The sequence below is a fragment of the Oryzias latipes genome, chromosome 14 (genome assembly GCF_002234675.1).
Source record: "Oryzias latipes chromosome 14, ASM223467v1".
NCBI classification, from domain to species: Eukaryota; Metazoa; Chordata; class Actinopteri; order Beloniformes; family Adrianichthyidae; genus Oryzias; species Oryzias latipes.
The window spans coordinates 3,497,721-3,517,040 of NC_019872.2; the positions used below are offsets into that span (position 1 = coordinate 3,497,721).

At 41.4% G+C, this 19,320-nt stretch overlaps 1 protein-coding gene across 4 annotated transcripts; it reads left to right on the forward strand.

Moving 5' to 3' along the window:
* The first annotated feature begins 492 nt into the window (after nucleotides 1-492).
* Nucleotides 493-18,925, forward strand: LOC101170450 (core histone macro-H2A.1). Of its 4 annotated transcripts, none has more exons than XM_004076048.3 (9): nucleotides 493-646; nucleotides 2,752-2,955; nucleotides 5,742-5,848; nucleotides 5,934-6,125; nucleotides 6,783-6,890; nucleotides 8,807-8,906; nucleotides 11,941-12,030; nucleotides 16,014-16,188; nucleotides 17,522-18,925. In XM_004076048.3, exons 2-9 carry the CDS (start codon nucleotides 2,784-2,786, stop codon nucleotides 17,685-17,687), a joined length of 1,110 nt encoding a protein of 369 aa, XP_004076096.1. In that variant the 5' UTR covers nucleotides 493-646; nucleotides 2,752-2,783; the 3' UTR covers nucleotides 17,688-18,925. The 4 variants fall into 4 exon arrangements, with proteins under 4 accessions (XP_004076096.1, XP_011481424.1, XP_020564309.1 ...); XM_011483122.2 differs by lacking the exon at nucleotides 8,807-8,906 and adding an exon at nucleotides 10,155-10,245; XM_020708650.2 differs by lacking the exon at nucleotides 493-646 and adding an exon at nucleotides 674-895.
* Nucleotides 18,926-19,320: the final 395 nt, after the last annotated feature.

Here is a 19,320-nt window from a genome sequence, read left to right on the forward strand (position 1 = left end):
TTTGAGCCAGATGTCAGCCTGGGCAAGGAAAACAAGGACGTACATGGATTTAAGCATCTACAAGTGCATGCATCAGAAAGGGGGAGAGCAGGGAGCTTGTGGCCCCGCCCATTGTAGCACCTACGTCACGGATAGAGGCTTTTTTAGCCAGCAATGTTTTGCAGTCTACTCCTTATTCACAACAATGTGATTAAAGAAATAAAAACAAACGAAGTTTCAAGCTTAATTTCCTTTTATCGTGAGAAAAATAGCAAAAGAACATGTTAAAACACCAAAAATCACATTTAAAAAAAAAATTTGAGTCAATTTTAAGTTTCACACATACATAATATTCTGACCCATAGGTTTAATTGCACCGCTACGTCCTATTAACATCAGTTATTGCTGGTGCCAACAGTGGATTGGTGTTAGAATATTCGCTCGTGAAGTTGGGCGTGTGTCAGCGCGAGGCCGTGCGCGCGTGAAGGGTTAAGCATCACCTCAGGAGCGGATTCCGATTCAGCAGCTTTGCTCTTTGCTCTCACTCAGCGCTCCACGGGCAGCGCGGGCTCGCTCCACGCTGTGGATTGTGGGAGTCCAGGACACTGCCCAGGCTCGTTACCGAAGGACGGGAGCAGTTTGGCTTTGCGGCTCCGCCGGTTTTTGCGTGAGTAACGGCTCCGTTTGCGGTCTGACATTAGCCGTTGTCGTGGGTCGAGTTCAGACCGGTGTGGCGAGCGGAATCGTTAACGTTGCCATTTCGTGCCTTTCTGTGACATGGAGGCCGAGAGCGGAGACGGTTACTGGAGCTGACAGGCAGGCAGGAAGGGGAGGGAACGAGGAGCGGGCAGCAGCTGCTGCCGCCGCCGGGGCTGGCTGCGTGAAAACACACCGACAGCACCAACAAAATCTTCCGGTGACAATTCCGAGTCGTTAATTCTGCCGTTCACCTCGTCACAAGAAAGATAGGTTTGAGCGCGCGCGCCGGGAATCAACTGACGGAAATCGTAATGTCGTAAAAACAGGGATGCCCGCCGCGGCGATAAAAAAAAAACCCCACCTCCACCTGACTGGAGCTAAGAAATACCGCAGATATTTAAAACCACCGGGAACGAGCGGGCCTTTATCCGGTTAATAAGACCCCTGGGATCACGGCTGACACCGCGTTTGATGTGGTGTGGCGCTTGTGTCCACCACGGCGGCGGGGAAAGTGTGGCCCGTGAGGCAGTGATGAGCACTGACCACAGCTAATTGGCGTTTGCTGTGGAACTGCTGATTGAACAATAACAGACATGTCCTTATATTCAAAAAATACTCTTTATGAACGAGTTTGGGTTCACATATGGATCATTAATTATTCCTGAGCTCATGAATTAATCATTTGTGCGGATACACTTATTTTGGGGGGAAATATTATTAGACATTAAACCAAACAACATGATCTTCAACTGACATAATGAAATTCAGACCTGAAATGTTTTTGCATGTCAGCTCTTTTATAATTCCACTAAAGCAGAATGTTTTGTTTTTATTATAGCCTATAAGGTGACTGCAGCAGAGATCTGTGCTTAGTGAGTAATGGGTGACTGGAAAACTCTAAACCTTCATTAACAGAATCAGACTTAGTCGTAGGACAAACAAGACAAGAAACGGACAAAATCACAGGAACATCTGTGTAGAGAAAAGGAGAGGTACGGTGGCCCTGAAGTACAAATCACTCAAAATACAAAAACATTAAAGATCACTGTGTAAAATAAAGTAAAACAAAGACAAAAAAACATTACGTTTTAAACAAAAACAACGAATTCCATAAACCAAAATTAAAAAAGAATTGAAAATGAATTGAAACAGAATAACAAAAGGTGCAGTGGTTAGCCCTGCCTCACAGCAAGAAGGCCACTAGTTCAAGTCCCGGCTGGGGGGCCTGTAACAGAATGGGGGACCTTTCTGTGTGGAGTGTGCATGTTCTCCCTGTGCACGCGTGGGTTTTCTCTGGGGACTCTGGCTTCCCTCCACCGTCCAAAAACATGCTTCATAAGTTAATTAGTTATTTTAAGTGCTCATGGGTGTGATTGTGACTTTGCCACGGACTGGGGACCTGTCCAGGATGCCCCCTGCCTTCACCCACGAGTGGCCAGGATAGGCCCCGGGACCCTGAACGGGGCAAAACGGGTTTAGAAGATGGTTGAATTAACGATGAATGAATATGACCAGAAAATGTAGGTATTTTGGACGTCACTGTTTGGACAATATCGCCAATAAAGGTAAACAAACGTCATGGTCCAATCAGTGGTCTCCCATAATGCCTTTACCAGTTTCCTTTTTTGTTTCGATTACTTTTGTTTTCCGAAAATTTTCCTTTTATTTTGTTTCTTTTTTTGTTTCATTTTTGAATTACATTTTGGTTTCTGGAATTGTGGTTTGATTTTTAAAATATAATGGGGTTTAATACCAGTTTTGCTTTTTTAATGGTCATTGGGATCTTCATTGTTTTTGCGTTAAATGATTTGTTGATGTGATTTGCATTTCAGGTTCACGGGGACGGGGAAGCTGAACTAATTTATTCAAGAAAAAGTTTTAGCAACATGTTATGTGTCGTTACTGCTTTAGGATTATCTATTTCCTTTGTTTCCCTTTAAGCTTTAATAGAGGGTCTGCGTTTTTCCCACTGCTCCTTCTCAGTCATGAAGATGTGTGGACTAAAGTTGTACTTCATATGTTAGCGTGTTGTGGTCCTCTTCATGATGTCAGGATCTGCATGTTTTCCTGCAGACCCTGACACCTCTTAGAGCAGTCTCAGCACCATGTCCAGCCGAGGAGGAAAGAAGAAGTCCACCAAGACGTCTCGGTCTGTCAAGGCCGGGGTCATTTTTCCTGTGGGGCGCATGTTGCGCTACATCAAGAGGGGACTGCCCAAATATCGCATTGGAGTCGGAGCGCCCGTTTACCTGGCAGCTGTCCTGGAGTACCTTACAGGTGAGGGATTCTTTGGGGGATAACAGATCACAGAAATTCCATTCAGTTTTATTACAACACAGTTGTCTCAACGGGCTTCAATAATCGTACAAAACATAAAATCAGTTATAGCTGCTTACCAGACAGACTAGACTGAATTGGGCATCCCTGCCCTTAGACCCTCCTTCTGGGAAAAACTCTTTAAAAAAAAACCTGATTCCATGGAGAGAGAAGAAAAACAACTTCTGAGTTTAGCATAAATAGAGGTTCATTTTGTGCTCCTGACACAGTTTCTGGATGAATCAGATAAATATTTAGAATTGTCATCATTTGGAATAATTGTAAGTGTGTCACAAGTTTGCAGTCATTTAAGGGAGTTTACAGACTGGGCACTTTTAGTGAACCAGAGTTCATTTCCCCCGGTAATCCAAAACAAATCTTCAGTCTGAATACATCCAAAGCGGACCCGGGTCCAGGACCAGGAACCGCTCTCGAACCCATCCTTGGAGGTGGTCTCAGTTTGTTTCCAATCGCTCCGGTGGGCTCTGAGATTCCTCAGTCTAAGCAGAACAACTGAACCAAACGGCCACCGTAGCCAGTGGTCATGTGACGTTAAGCAACAGATGATCTGCGGACAAATCTAAAGCTGCGACCGTTGTGTTTTCAAATATTTAAGTGTTCTTAAAAAGGTCTAAAAAATCCCTGTAAATCTGTGGACACCCTGCTTTAGTGAGGAGATACACTTTATTTTATTCTGGATACAATAATCATTTGCTTTATATAAAAAAAAAAACCTCATAAATGTTTTTAATTCAATTTTTATGCATCTGTGTGACCTCCTGGACTTAAACTAGTCCAGTGTTTTTCAACCTTTTCTGAGCCACGGCACACTTTAACCTTAAAAAAAAATCCCGCGGCACACCAGCATCCAAAAATTTAAAAAAAAAGAAGGAGAAACTCATAGTATGTATTGATCTACAGCCCCTCCACAATCTCACATGCATTTTTGAGATAATTCTTGCAGAAAAAGCTGGAAACTGCAGCTTTTTTTTTCTAAAAGATTCAATAAAAGTTAAGTTAGAAGATTTAAAAATAGTTTGATGCGTGTTCGTTGGTTTCAAGACGTTTAACAACAGATCTCCGTATGCGCTATCACTCTCACAACCCAATGCATCATGGGAGATGTAGTGCATAAAACGGCCGGAGATCGGTTTTCGGAGCTTCATTGTTTTGTTCACTTGTTCCACGGTCTGATACCGGATTCTGTGGGAAGCAACAGCGCAGAAGACGAGCTTTAGCTGCTATTTTTGTTAGAACTGAGCGACTTTACGAGCTAAATCGGGACAAGGAAGTGAAGACTTTAACCACTTCTGATTGGTCAGACTGATGACATGTGATTAAGCCTTCAAGAATGATTGGTGGAGACAGTTAAAGGGACGGGACTTTTCCAAAATACAGCCGGAGTTGCAGCTGAATCGCGGCACGGTCATTCTTATCAAAATGTCTTTAATAAAATAAAATAAACGCAAAGAAAAAGTATTTTACGATCTTTTATATTCCTAACTCCTCAGTGTTTTATCAGGGCCTGTTTGGATGAACAGAGAGCTGAAATCCTGGAGATGGGAAATGTTTTTAGAACAGTTATGAGGGCAATTTTCCACGGCACACTTGACCATCTCCCACGGCACACTAGTGTGCCGCGGCACACTGGTTGAAAAACACTGAACTAGAGTACAGGTGATACATTTAGATCTCAGAGAAATGTTGCCTCCTTTTTTGGAGAAAGGAAACTCTCCTTCAATCACTTCAAAATGCAAAACTGGACTAAGAGAAGGTCGTGCACTTGTGCTTTGTTTTTTTTGTTAGAAATTTTTTTTTGTTTCTTAATGAAAATGCAAACAATGGTGCTCCACTGGATCAGAACAGCAGGGCTCAGGAGAAACGCGCTGCAGGACTCAGCTGATGAGTTTCCCACAAACTGCTGATGCACATTTTGGAGGCAGCAGTAAGAAATCGTACATGGTGCATACATAACTCTAGAAGCTGGTCACAAATGCCAAATACTTGATGCTCAAAGAAGAGTTGATGCACCCCGGGAACTACAAAAAAACAGGGAATAAATAACTTCTTGGAATACAAGTAACTTAAATCTATAATTACTAAAAGGTTTAAAAACAATGACAATGACCTAGTTACCTCTTTGATTAAGAATCAAAGGGAGCTGCACTCTGTGCCCCCATGCCTCCCTGCTCTCTGGCTTTGGGGGCCCCTGTGGCTCTTGCTGTGCCCTGGCCTGGGTGGCAGACACGATTGCCCGGCGGGTGGTTTTCCTCTATCTGCTATACCGTGTGGGTGTTGGGGGGTGGGTTACAAAGTTACAAATATAATTAATATAAATAAAGTTAAGTCTAAATTACAAAAGGAGTTTATTTAAATATACACCTTGTGTGCCAAAAGATTGATAATTTCATGTTGTAACAGTAAAATATGTCCAACACTAGAGGCCTTCAGCTCTCACCTGTTTGCTCAGCTGTTGGACAACTTAAAAAAAGTAAAGGAGAGTTGGTGCAGCTCATGGTGGAGAATTGTGTTAAGTCTGTGTTAAAGTCCTCCTAGCATTTGGATATGTGTACATGGAGACACCATAAAGAGCTTTGTTAGAGAAACTAATGCATGTGTGTTCAGAGTTCACCTCATGTTCTGACATTTCCTTTAACTTTCTTGCATTTTGAGGAAAACTAAACTTGTATTTAAGATATTTTATATTCAGAGAGCTGAACTGATGATTTATTGTTGTTTTTCTGCAGCTGAGATCCTGGAGCTGGCTGGTAACGCAGCCAGAGACAACAAAAAGGGTCGCGTAACTCCTCGACACATCCTGCTGGCCATTGCCAACGACGAGGAGCTCAACATGGTTGGTTCTCACAACTCAAACTTAAGGTGGACTCTCTGTCCTCGACACGGCCCTACACAACTCTAAACCTTGTGTTTTGTCTCAGTTGCTCAAAGGTGTCACCATTGCAGCAGGCGGAGTCCTGCCTAACATCCACCCAGAGCTGCTGGCTAAGAAGAGAGGAGCTAAGGGCAAACTGGAGACTCCGGTCTCACCTGCGCCTGAGAAGAAGCTCAAGACGGCCAAGAAACCGGCAGCTAAGAAAATGAGCAGGAAAAAGGCTGGAGGCAAGGCTAAGGTGGGTTTCCTTGGTAACGGACAGACTCTGGGTTCATTTTAGGAAGTTCTACAAAAATCAGGAGCCGTTTGCTATGAATGAACATCTGTGGGTGAGTTTAACTCTTAATTAGTATTCACTACATGTAAATAATCCAGAACTAAAACACTAATTTATGTTAACAGTTAAGAACAAAACCCATGAGCGTTAACCCGTCAGGTTCTTGAGACGTCTTTTTTCTTGGTTGACATCATCTTGAGCTTAACTGATCATTCAGTGACAGTAGGGCTCTCAGTCCTTTCTACAGAGAATGTCTAATGTTGTCCATTGTGCTGCTTCTACACACTTGTTAGAGATCTGCACAAACTCGCCATAACCACTAAAGGCCTGAGCGGCCTCTGCTGTTTTGTAAACAGCATCTGTTTTGCATTTCTGGCTGAGTCTGTTGTTGAGCCAAAACCAATTATCTGTTGTTGTTCATCAGGATGTAAACACTCCTAAAATCAACCAGAGCTTGGGGTTTGAATCCTGTCGCCCCTCTGCACTCCTCTCCAGCTCCTCCATAAGCCCACTATCCGATTCTAAGATGAGGATGGCACAGCTAGCTTGTTTTTTAAACACTAGAGTATTGCTGAAGTGCCCACAGCTGAATAATGTCCGTTTTTTTTGTTTTTCCAGAGACAGGGCGAGGTGAGCAAGACAGCGTCAGCAGACAGCACCACAGAGGGATCTCCAGCTGACAACTTCACCGTGCTTTCAACCAAGAGCCTTTTCCTGGGCCAGAAGGTCAGTTCTCTTCTCTGATGATGCATCAGCAGAAGCTTCTCTGAATCAGCCGTAAAATGATGACAAATCTGAAGACAAATTGGTGAGACTGCAAAAAGTGGACCACCATGTCACCAAGGAAGACTGTATTTGACACAGTTAACCAATCTAATGTCCACACTACTAATTAGAAAACAGTTCTAGCAGACGATTTGAACATTTATTCTTCGTTTTTGTGAGATACTGTCCAAAAATTGTAATTTTGTCTTAAGTTGTACATTTTTGAAGTCTGTATCTGTGATGGTTACGACCTGAGTGAGTTCTCTCTTTCAGTCCTGCTGAAGCTCTTAAGCAGAATTTGAATCTGTTAAATAAATAGTATGGAGTTTAACTGAGCCATGTCATTTTACAGGCCATGCCTGGACATTTACTTTTGTCTGTGAGATGAATCAAATGCAGCATGTGATACTTAAAGATGCTGTGGACTGTTTTCTGCATCAGAAAACCGATTTAAAAACGTGATAAATGCAGCAACAGAAGCTGCACAAAATGCCAAACAAATACTTTGATTGCTGAGTGTATTCACATGACCTAAAAGCGATTTGGCTACATTTAGTGGCATCAGCAGAGCTGGACGTGTTTAACAGAAAACTCGCTCATTGTTTGAATGTTTCTGCAGCAGCGAATGCGTCACAGTCTGATCAGTAATTACTCTCTTACTAACAAAGATCATAGAAGAACCACTGATGTCACTCTAAGTTATTTTAGGGAACTCTTTTGGGAGCTTCCTCCCAGAAAACCTTTTCAGTTTCATGCTGTTTTCTATCTTCACTTCTTCTTGTTTTCAGTTCTCTGCACTTTAGCGCCTCTCTTAAGGCCAGAGTGATTCTAGCTGGTGAATTCTGAATTCTCTGTGATGAATTTTAAACAGTGAGATGCTCACTGACATCATATTTTAGAGGGATACCTTTTCCTGCTTCTGCGTTACAAAACTATCACGTTCACGCCTCGCCATGCAAGTTTCCACGACTAGCGCACAAAACAAACTAGATCTAACTTTGACCAATCGGAGACTCGGATTTGGTAGAGGCGTATGGATGACGTCCCCTTTAAATAACGGAAGTGCCAACATTTGAAAATTGATCATGGACATTTGTGGTTTGTGTGCAGCTGGATTCATAACAATAATAATGGATTGGATTTATCTTCCAGTGTGTCCATTTTTCATTCATACTTGCTGATGGTAACTACTGATGCAGCCTCAGCTGTCCTGGGGCAGACTGACAGACTGCCAGTTCATGCCTACAGCCCCTCTGACCATCACCGGGACATTCATGCACATTCAACCACCAGTGGAGCTACTCTGGAGGCAATTGAAGTGTCTTGCCCAAGGACACAAGGACAGTTGACTGGGGGGAGCGGGGTTCGCACTGCTGACCCTTGACCATTGGACGCCCTGCTCAACCGCCTGAGCCACTGCCGCCCATGTCTTTCATAAATCAGACAAGAATTGAAAGTAAGAAAAAATCCTGGAGCAAGATCCACCAGATTTGGACCGCTTTGACATTTCGCACCAAGCCTCTCCCAACTGTTCACGCACTAGTAAACACTAAAAAAAGAAAAGAAGAAGAATCCCCTCCCTGTTTGTCCAGTGTGAACACTGTGGGCTAAGAAAGCCTGGTCTGTTTGTAACTTTATATTTAGATTTTATTATACTATGAAAAATGTTTATTATTTTATGTCTGACCTGAAGTAGGTAATACGTTTTTCAACCACACCGCTTTGAATTTCAACTATTGCTCCAAGATTGATCCAGAAGCTAAAGGTATCCCTCTAATCTACAGAGAATCCGGTTTTAATGGCTCTGCTTCCTCACCTCTTCCTTCTTTGCTCCATTCCCTCTTCTGCATGCCTGCTCCTCCTTCCCCCTTTTACAGCTCAACCTTATCCACAGCGAGGTCAGTAACTTAGCTGGCTTTGACGTGGAGGGGGTCATCAACCCCACCAATGCTGAACTTGAGCTTAAAGACGACCTAGGTGAGCTCCCCAAGCCCTCAACCCGCCCCCCGGCCTCAGCGGGCTTTGACATGTGAAATCCTTGAAGGTTGTAGCTGAACATCACCTCCTGTAGTAGAGCGACCTGCAGGGGTTCGTGTTTTTTCCCACGGTGGCATGGCCCCCCCATTTAGACAGTTTCTATTAAAGTTGGTCAACAGAATTTGAAATTAGACACTATAGCTCTAAAGCAAATGACTGTGTGCTTATGCAGAAAAAAAAAAAAAAAGGTTTCAAGGTTTGTTTTGGAAATCAGGAAATCTAATTAAAATATACAAGTAGACTCAATATACATTTATGCTTAATTTTTTTTCTAATCCACGAGTTAAAATGTCCCTAGAAATCCTTTCTGCCATGCGGCTGCTGATGTGTTTTTACCCTGACCTTTGTCATCCATGCAGCAGTTCCTCCTAAATGAGTAAGAACACGTCAGGTTCTATAGAGCATCCAACTCCCCGCAAACAAGATGTTTAAGTGGAGAAATTCTGGCTTTCATTTTTCAGTTACAAGTAAAACGAGAGACGTATCAAGTCATTAAGCATTACTCCTTCTTTTGCTAAATAAATGAATTTGATCGCTCGCCTCTTCTAATGACAAGAAAAATCCTGACAGTGTGAAGAGAAATGAGACTATTTGGTTTCATCCGACATAAAACAGCTGAACTCTCTTTGTCTTGTCTGAGATGAAGAGCAGAAAGCAACTAATCAATAAAAAAGGAAAAGAAGTCTTGTTCCTCTGAGAGGAAAAGAACTTTCAAGGATCTCCTGAAAGCCGTTGGAAGCAGCTCGCTTCCTCTTGTGTGCAGACCTGCGGCGGTTCTTTTCAGGTTTTCATCCTTACAGCTGGCTGCCCAACGGCTGCGATGCCAGAGTTTTTATCCAAATGATGAAGATGGATGAGTGTAAACTGGATGTTAGTCACTGAGGGCAGCCTGGTGGATGGATCTGTCACCTGGAACCGAATCATTAGGTTTAGGAAGCAGGACGACAGCTGTCACATTGATTTTTCTAGAAAAGAAAAAGGAAATGTTTTAAAGAGGAAATTCCACCTGTCTTGCTTCCTAATTCCTAAAACTCCACCTTCCATTGCCTCATCCTTGTCTTCTGTGATCTTCTTAGCCACTCTTCCTCCCCTTCTGCTCTTCCTCATACTTTCTCATGTGGTGCTCCTGGTCATTCACTGTGTTTTACCACCATGTTGTTGCCTGTTGTTTGTCGTTGTCGCCTGTAGTTGCAAGTTGTCCAAGCCGACATCTCCATCGTGGAGAGCGATGCTGTCATTCACCCGACCAACTCCTCCCTCCACACAGGTGGTGAAGTAGGTAAAGAACCACCGACACCGTGGAGACTGCAGCTGCCTGTCTGCTCCTCGTCTGCGCAGCCACAGAGTCGGTGCTGCCGTCTGCGGACAAACGCCACAGCAGCAGCACTTCACTCGCTTACGACCAGGGATTTGTGAAAGGAGTTGAAGCTAAAGCTAAAGCTAGCACTGCAAACTCTGTTCAAACGTTGGTGCAGAAGCGATGGACGACATCTCCTGAGAAAATGGAGTTGCTGAGACTTGAAACATGCTGGAGGGCTGTTTTATTATGTATGTCAAGTCTGAGAACTTACTGGCCGTTAGCCAGTAAAACTAGCGGAGACGTTGTACCTGCACATATTCTCACGCCTGATATGCACTTAAACAACCTGGATTTAAAATGTCAGAGAAAAATATGAATTAAAAACATTTTTTTCTTTTAAGGACTGAAATCATGTGGCTACAGCACAACAACCTGTGCATGCTCTTCCATGCATGTTTTCATTCTCTGCAATACATTTAATGCTTAGTCCTGTTTGACCCCATGCTAAGACTGTTCAGTGATGTAACTATCACAGCCTGTGGAAAAGACATGGAGATACATTTAAGAAAATATTCAGCCAGAGGAATAAAGGTCTTATTTGGAAAACTCCATTTCCAAATGTCCAAACAGGACCGTCTCTGCTTTAGTGTTTGTAGTTTTTGTTGAACAGGTAAATTCTAAGAATCTGGTCAGTTTGATGTTTTTTTGTGTGTTTTAACTGAGTCTTGGTGTGTTAGAAAAGCCTTTGAACTGCAGTTTAAATCCTAATCCAATTCCTCCATTTGAACTGCTCAGGGATTCCGGTCCATTAGACTCTGGTTTACTGAGGATCTTGCTAAGTTTCAAGTCTCATGCAAGTTCATTTTCAAACACTTGAGCTTCAGACAACACCCACGCTTTTCCTGTGTCGCTCTTGTGCGTTAAACATGTAGCATCTGAAGGAGCATCTTCATGTTTGTGCGTTTTTCACATCAGAAAATGAAGCCACACAAAGCAGAGAGAGGTTATATAGCGATTTTTAAATCTACAGATTTTAATTTAGATTCTTTGTCATTCTGCTGCTGCTGGGTTTGTTCAACCACACTGACATGTGGTACATTTCCCTTGAAGCTTAGCATAAAAGTCTTGGGTTGGTCAGTGATAGAACTTGACGAACACAACAAAATAATTTGGTTCAAAATAGAGATTTTGATAGAGTTGATATTTAGCTTGTTTTTTAAAATCTATTTAAATATTACAATTAGTAGACAAAAAAACAACTCTGATTTTAGTCAAGTTGAAAAGCATTTCTTCCTCTTCAATACATCCCAATGTGAAATAACTTGTGAGCGATCAGAAAAAGTCACATTTGCTTCTCTGTATATTAAAAACAAATTTCCTTGTTTACCAGTTTAATTAAAAAAAACAAGATTTTCTGTTAATTACAAAACTTTCTCTAACCCTTCATAAACTGAAACAAATTCATTTAAATGTCAGTTTTGAGTCTTTTGATCTCACAGATTCTCTTAAATAAGGGGAAATGTTTGTGGGAGATGATTGACAGCTTGTCTGTCCGCCCGTCTGCCTGCCGCAGCGTCTGCCTGCTCTCGTCTGCATGACCGTCAGCCCCTGCCTGTTGCTCTGCGGTTGTGTCTGCCGTGTTGTGATGAGTTCACGTTGTTTCTTCTCCCACAGGCTCTGCTCTGGAGAAGAAGGGAGGGAAGGAGTTCACAGACGCCGTGCAAGAGCTGAAGAAGAAAAACGGCCCTCTGGAGGTGGCTGGTGGTAAGTGCACAAGTAAATCAGAGACGTCAAAAAAACGTGAAGAAAAGTGCTTCTCTTCCGCGGCACAGTGCGATGCAGAAAACCCTTGCAGCCAAGGGTTCGGCATCCCTCCGCTGCACGGGTTAGCCCTTCAAAAAACTATTTCGGACAACCCTACCCCTCCAAATGCCCCTACAATTGGAGGGGTAGGGAGAAACCGTAGGGGAAGAATTCCCCCCAGGGAGGCCAAGATGCATTCGATTAGTCTAAGAAATTGTTGGGAAGTTTTTAAAGTGAACTGTTCTATTCATGTTTGTCTCTTTTATTTGCAATAAAAATCCTTTGCAGATAAGTCAAATTAGTTTGATTGCTTAATGCAATCAAACTAATTTTCTTCTGTTTTCTTTCGAATGTTTTTTGTCTGTGTGTATCCTCTGCATACTTCACTCCATCTAAAGCTAATTTAGCTAATATTTCAGCAGTATGCTAGCTCATTTGTTTAATTTGGCATCTAATGAGATTTTGTTAGCTAGTTTGGCATCTAACTCATTTAACTACAATTTTACAAGGTTTCTTGAGAAACATTCAAATCCCTAAGCAATTTAGGCACTTCCTTGCATTTCCACTTTCAGTATTCTTTTTTCTGATATTTATGGACAATTTTGCTTACTTCTGCAATTTATCGTTTTTATTCCACATGTGGTTTTTCTGCAGTTAAACTAAATTAACAGCTTTGCTTTCTAAATGCTCTTCTGCAACTTTACACTTATAGCTCCAAAAAGCTTCAGCAATTTATTCACCCTTTTTCCTTTTAATAAACTTCATCTTTTTCTGCTAAAAGTTATGCGAATAAGGAATTAAAAGCATTCACCTTCAGCAATTACGCAATCAAACGCAGGAAATGCTACTTTTCTAGTTTTAGTTACGATAATATTGTTTGATTGTAAAACAATATCTCAATATTTCATTATGTTAAAGCACAGTACATTTTGCTCCACTAGGCTTCTGACTACAGTACCCATAATGCTCCTACAATCTATCAAGCGATGCAACTTTGTAGTTTATCAAAGTCGTACTGAAGCAGATTTTTGAGCCCAGTGCACCACAGAAAAGGAGGTTTGAGGTAGTACACGTTCAGAATTCACACATAAAGTGCACTTTTGATTTTTGAGATTATTAAAGGGTTTTGAGTTTGCTTTATGGTCCATTAAATATGGTAAGTCAGTAGCCAAACAGCAGATGAGCTCAGAAGAGAGAGGTGGTCAATAATTACAATAATGATGACATGGCTAAGAAAGAAAAACCAGTACGACCCCTGACGGTGTGAGCCAAAAATCCTGCAAAACACTTCGTATACAGAAAGAGTCGTTTCAAGCATAAAATAATTGGCATGCTTCCTTCCTGCAAAACAAAATCCAAATACATTAAAGAAATTGTTTTTAGGCGACTGAAACTGTTGAGTCAAGAATTGTTACAGTTTCCAGTTTTGCTTTTATAACAGCTGAATTCCTTCCAAGCTGAAAGGATTTCTCTTTCCAATCTATTGCAGGAGTTTATGTTTCTTTGCTTTGTCTTTCCGACATGATGCCTTTATAGATTGTTCTTTAAACTCTAGATTTAAAATGAGTTTGCCCCAAGCTAAGTTAAGTTCTGTTGGACATGAAAGGCAGGTTCTGCACTCAAGGACAGACGTCGTCTTTCTTAAAAGACAACAGAAATACTGAACTCATTTTGTCATAAACGTCATCAAAGACCTTCAGTTCTGGCACTTTAAGCACAGGCGCGGTTTTATGGTGGTACTTTGGAGCCGTCTGAACATCACACAGCAGGGCTTTGAGGAGATGCTGGGATCTGGATCAGCCATGACCAGAAGATGACTGTAAGATCTTTAAAATATATCTTCCATCTCCAGTCCTCACATAGTTTTCCAAACTGTCAAAATACAAAAATTCAGTGTTTTTTCTTTCATATTTAAAATATGTTCAGTTGAAATTTCTTTAAAGAAAATCAATTTGACTCATTTCACTTTTTTTTGAAAACATAGAAGAGTCTACATTTATCTATATATAGATATATAGAGATATATATCTATATATAGATATATATATTTTAATAGCAAATTTTAGTTATTTTAAGCTTATTTTAGATGTAAGGACCATTTTTTAACCTCAGTTGTTTGATGTTGAAGGATAAAAAAAGACTTGGCATTCTTAACACGCATGGAGAAGCTAGAACAGGAGTGTCCAACTCATTTTCACTGAGGGCCACATCAGCATAGGGGTTGTCCTCAAAGGGCCAGATATAACTTATAGATGTAAAAAAATTGTAATGAAAAATAAATGTAACTACTCCTTAATGTTGAATAACTCATTAAGAGACATTAAGAACTGAAAACCTTTTACGCTCTCGCGGGCGGGCCTTGAGTTTGGCACATGTGAGCTAGAACATAGTTTAGCCGCTGATTTTTGTACGGATGTTGTGGTTTCCTCTGGTCAACAAAAACAAACACAATAGCTGATCATGCACGGACACCATCACAGACTCTTCCAACCAAAAGATGACACAAATTGAGCTTTACGGGCTTTCTGCAAGCCATGATGATGATGAGGAGCAGACCACACGCAGTAGGAATGGCTGAGCTCTGTGGAGTTTCTTTATCCTTCATGCTCCAGCTGGAAATCAGCTCCTCCTCAGCTCTGCCTGTAAACTCACTGCCAGCTTTCTCCCAGCAGTCATTAGCTTTGGCTGCGCCGACTCTTTACAGCTGCTGGGTGGATGGAAAGCTGAACTCCACAGAACAGACTGCTCTTGTTTGTCTTTTCTCACCTCTGAGAAACCTCTTTCTGCTCCATATTCCTTCAAAGACCAATTTCAGAAAATGTAAATGTTCATTTAGCACTTTCAGGTTATTTTATCTTTCTTTATCTAACTGGAAACAAGCTTCTCTGATCTTTGTCCTAATTAGCCTGAACTGTAAAACGCAATGGAAAATATCCAGGAGGTTTTGAACCTTCTGTTGAATTTTTAAAGGCCCTTCCTGGAGTTCAGTGACACAGCTTTGTTGGATAAACTGGATAAGCTAGCAGGAGAGCGTGTAAATAAATGACTCTCAAAATGAACTACTGCCGCTCTACAGAAACTGTCCTTGAAAACAACACACCTTTTTTTGATTTGGCCAAAATAAAAAAAGCGTAATCATAATTAAATGACTTTTCCAGATCAAGAATTTTTCTGTGCAAATCCTTTATTAATGGATGGAGGTTAAGTCTAGAATTACGACAAAGAAAACAAAAGTTAAGGAGGACTTTGACTGTAATTTTTTACTTCAAGTGTGTTTTAAAAAACCATTTTTTTGCGGTTGCCTGTTTATCTTTTGGAACAGAAGCAGCTTTCTCCCTCCATTTTTAGGATGGGTTGTTGTAAAGAAAGCTGAAGCTATAATTAACCACAGATCTCCAGAAGATATCCAGCATCTTCCTGCAAACTCAGAAGAACTGAGGTTTCTTGACCTTTAGTGACCTTCTCCACAAATGTTTCTTCCTCTGGTTAGAAGTTGAGCTTTAAGCCATGAGTGTTGGACGTACAGAGAATCCATGAGACTCTTTAGATGCACAAACTAACCTGCTGGCAGATTAGTAATTACCAGGAGAAACTTGACAGTTGTGGTTTTTAGAGGTTCATGGACTTGGTAATCCAGATCCTGGAGTCACCTACAGGTGACACAGTGTGTGGTCTGGTGTTGGACTCTGGTTTCTTTGGAACAGAAGCGGTGCTGGTGAGAAGGAACAGAAGATGTTTTGGTTTGCCAAAGTAAGAACAGACTGGGCAGAAATCTTCAGAGATGGGATCAACTGAGCTGATGTTACTCCAGTTTTATTTATTGTGTTCCTTTTAGATTGTTCATATTGTACGGTGGTGGTGATGATGCCGTCATGTCTGTCCAGCATTTACCCAAGCAGCATGTCACATCTGTAGCCGCTGAACTTTTCCTTTTGTGTCTTCAGCTACTTTAACTGCTGGCTTTGGACTTCCTGCTAAATACGTCATCCACTGCAACAGTCCTGGCTGGGGCTCCGATAAGTGTGAGGAGATGCTGGAGAAGACGGTGAAGAACTGCCTGGCTCTGGCGGATGAAAAGAAGCTGAAGTCTGTGGCTTTTCCCTCCATCGGTAGTGGAAGGTAGAGAAAGTTCCCGAAATTTCAAAGCTTTAGCGTTTACTCAGATATAGTGTCTAATTATATGGTTCTTTTCTAGCTTCATGGTCCAAAGCACTTTACGGTCGCTGGTCCGGGACCAGAAATCACTTTCTGACCCGTCTTTCGAGGTGGTCTCGGTTCGTTTCCAATCAGACTGAGCTTTGGTTCACTCTGTGATTCCTCACTCTGAATACAATCTGTTCTCGTAGCGGAACAAACTGAACCAAAACGGCCACCGTAGCCGACGTAAACAGAGTACCAATGAGCCTCAGACAAATGTAAAGCAACAATTACAGAAAAAAAGCTCCAACTCCTTACTTGTTTGAACGTTTATTTTAACACAGCTGAAAATGCTATTACATGCTTTTCTGGGTCTCGTTTCGCAGCACGCCGGCGGCGCTACTGTGACGTCACTCAAATATCTACCTTGTATTTCCATTACAGAATCCTCTTAAAACAATGCCATTAAACCTCACCGACGAGACACAGCAACTCATTGAAATGTGATCAGATGGATTCAGGCTCATCAAAACAATTTTTAACATCATCCACATTGCTTCTCTCTCACTTCTCACTGTTTTCCCAAACATCTATGTGTCATAAACCCTTATCGTACCTTCATACCGGACGTCTTCTCATCACTGCAGTTGCTAGCATCCTCTGAGTGAAAGCGCACACGGCACGTCTCCTTGACAGTCACCGCCTTGCACCACGCCTCCACTGTACCAAAGTAACAAGTAAAAAGTTTTGTTCTCAACGTTCATAACTGGTAATCGAAATATAAAGTTTTGTTAGCGGAGCACATCTGTCTTTCTCTTGTTGTTTTGATCGGCCTCTCGTAGTTCCTGGCCAATGACTGTAGAGATCTTTAGTCATGTGGTTTGTTTGCTTTGGTCCTGAACAGGATGGTCCGCTTGATGGCAGTCTGAGTACAGACCAAACGCAAGGTTTGGGACTTGGTCCGGAACAAACTAACTCCAACTGTAGGCGACGAACATGCGCTAGTTACCAGTGAAAAAAAAGAAGAAGCGTGAACACCATGTGCTAAACGCGGGTTCAAGAAAACGCTTTTAGCACATTTAATCCCATGCCTGGTGTGAAAGTAGCGTGAAACAGACCGGCGCTCCCCTTACGATGCATCGGCTTCTCTCTACGACCCTCCACGGGCCCAGACGACCCAAAAACCCCTCCAGGTCACCCGTCAATACAACTAAGGCTTTCTCTGAAGAAGAAATGAAGCTGAAGTTTATAAATGCAATGAATCTAAGTGCAAACATCACATCAAAACAATCGTGTGTTTTGACTGTTTGGTCAGGAACGGCTTCCCAAAGCAGACGGCGGCCCAACTGATCCTGAAGGCCATCTCCAGCTACTTTGTGGCCACCATGTCTTCCACCATCAAGACCGTCTACTTCGTGTTGTTCGACAGCGAGAGCATCGGCATCTATGTGCAGGAAATGGCCAAGCTGGAGACCAGCTAAAGCATGGAGTATTCTCTTCTCCCCCTCCTTATCCTCAGCCTTTTTTTAATTTCTATTTTTCATCCCTGACAGGAGAGATGAAGGTGTTTACTGGTGAATTGTTTAATATGAAGAAAAGAGAAGATTTTAAAGGCCGGGAACTTGTTTTTTTGCATTTCTTTGTCTTCTTCCTTTCTGTCTGATCTGGTGTTTTAATGTAGACGTGTGCTGTTCATTATGGGGTCTTCAAAAACATATACCAGTTGGTTCAACGCGTTTTCATTTATAGCTGCACCTCAATTACAAGACTTTTTTAGAGAAGTCTGATAAATACGGGTTAAAATACGTACAGGGAAGAAAAAAAATCTGGTCTCTTTCTGTTAAACTCAACATCACGTAGAAAATAATCATGCGATTTTCTTTTGGCAACAATTCTATTACACCTGTTGTAATGTGTTATTAAAAGGTAAAGCGGGAAGAAAATACTTTGTTTAGGTGATTGAAAACAGAACAGTAGAATGAATATTTGTGTTGTGTGTTTTGCCTTTGTTCTTAGAGGCACAACATTGTTTGGGTGCACTGCAGAGAGCTCAGATACCCACAAACATTTGAAAAGATTTCTTTTTTTTGTGGTGTTTGTACCACAAATACACCTATGTATGGGCTGGGACTGGATATCTGAGGTTTTTTGCAGGGCATCGGTGGTTTCTGTTGTGTGTTCTAAATAGATGTTTATATAAATGGAGTATTTGTGAAATGGTACTGGTAAAATATTGGACCGTAACTTGGAGTTTGTACTTTTCTGTTTTAATTTTCACAGTGATTCTAAATGGCAAAGGATTTGGAAGAAGAAAAAAAGATTGTTTTGTGTTTTAGTCTTTTTTTTTTTTACCCATGCATGTAATGTTCTCATCGTTGCTGGAAATGGAGGCTTTCTGCTGCTTCTTTTGGTTTGCTCCTGCAGTCATCCACCAGCAGGTGGCGCCCTCAGACCACACCGTGGATTGGCAGCCATCCTTTCTGCACAGAATCAGACCTCCTCATTGGCCGATTTGGGTTGGATTTGAATTGGAAAAGAAGGACATGTGGATTGGTGAATCTGACTGCTCTTCTTTATTTGGACTTTTAAAAAAGATTGACTTTCTTATAACAAAAGAAAATATATACATATATATATAAAAAGCTTTCTAAAGATCTAGTACAAAGAAAAACAAAAGCTCTGTACACACTCCGGTAATAAAAGACCTTTAAAACTCTTAGTGTGTCTGATTTAAATTTATGTGATCATTTCAGAAATGCAATGATTTTCCTGAATAGTGGATTATAAAATGTTTTTTTTTTTGATTTGCCAAGTCCTTCTGATTCACTGAAATTGGATTAAAAGAAGTGTTGCTCTTGCTCAGCAACAAATCAAAAAGCTGCTAAGAAACCTTGGGAAGTAAAAAAAACATCTACATATTCTCTGCATATTGCAAAAGATATGGCAATAAGTTCATTTAGTATTTAAATTGTTAAAATCACTCCAACCATAAGGATTACATTTTAATTAAAATATATTTGACTCAGCACAGAGTGATGCATATGACAGTTAATGCAGGTACACACTTATTTCCTGAGGGACTGTTTACAAAAAATTACGATGAATATATTCTCA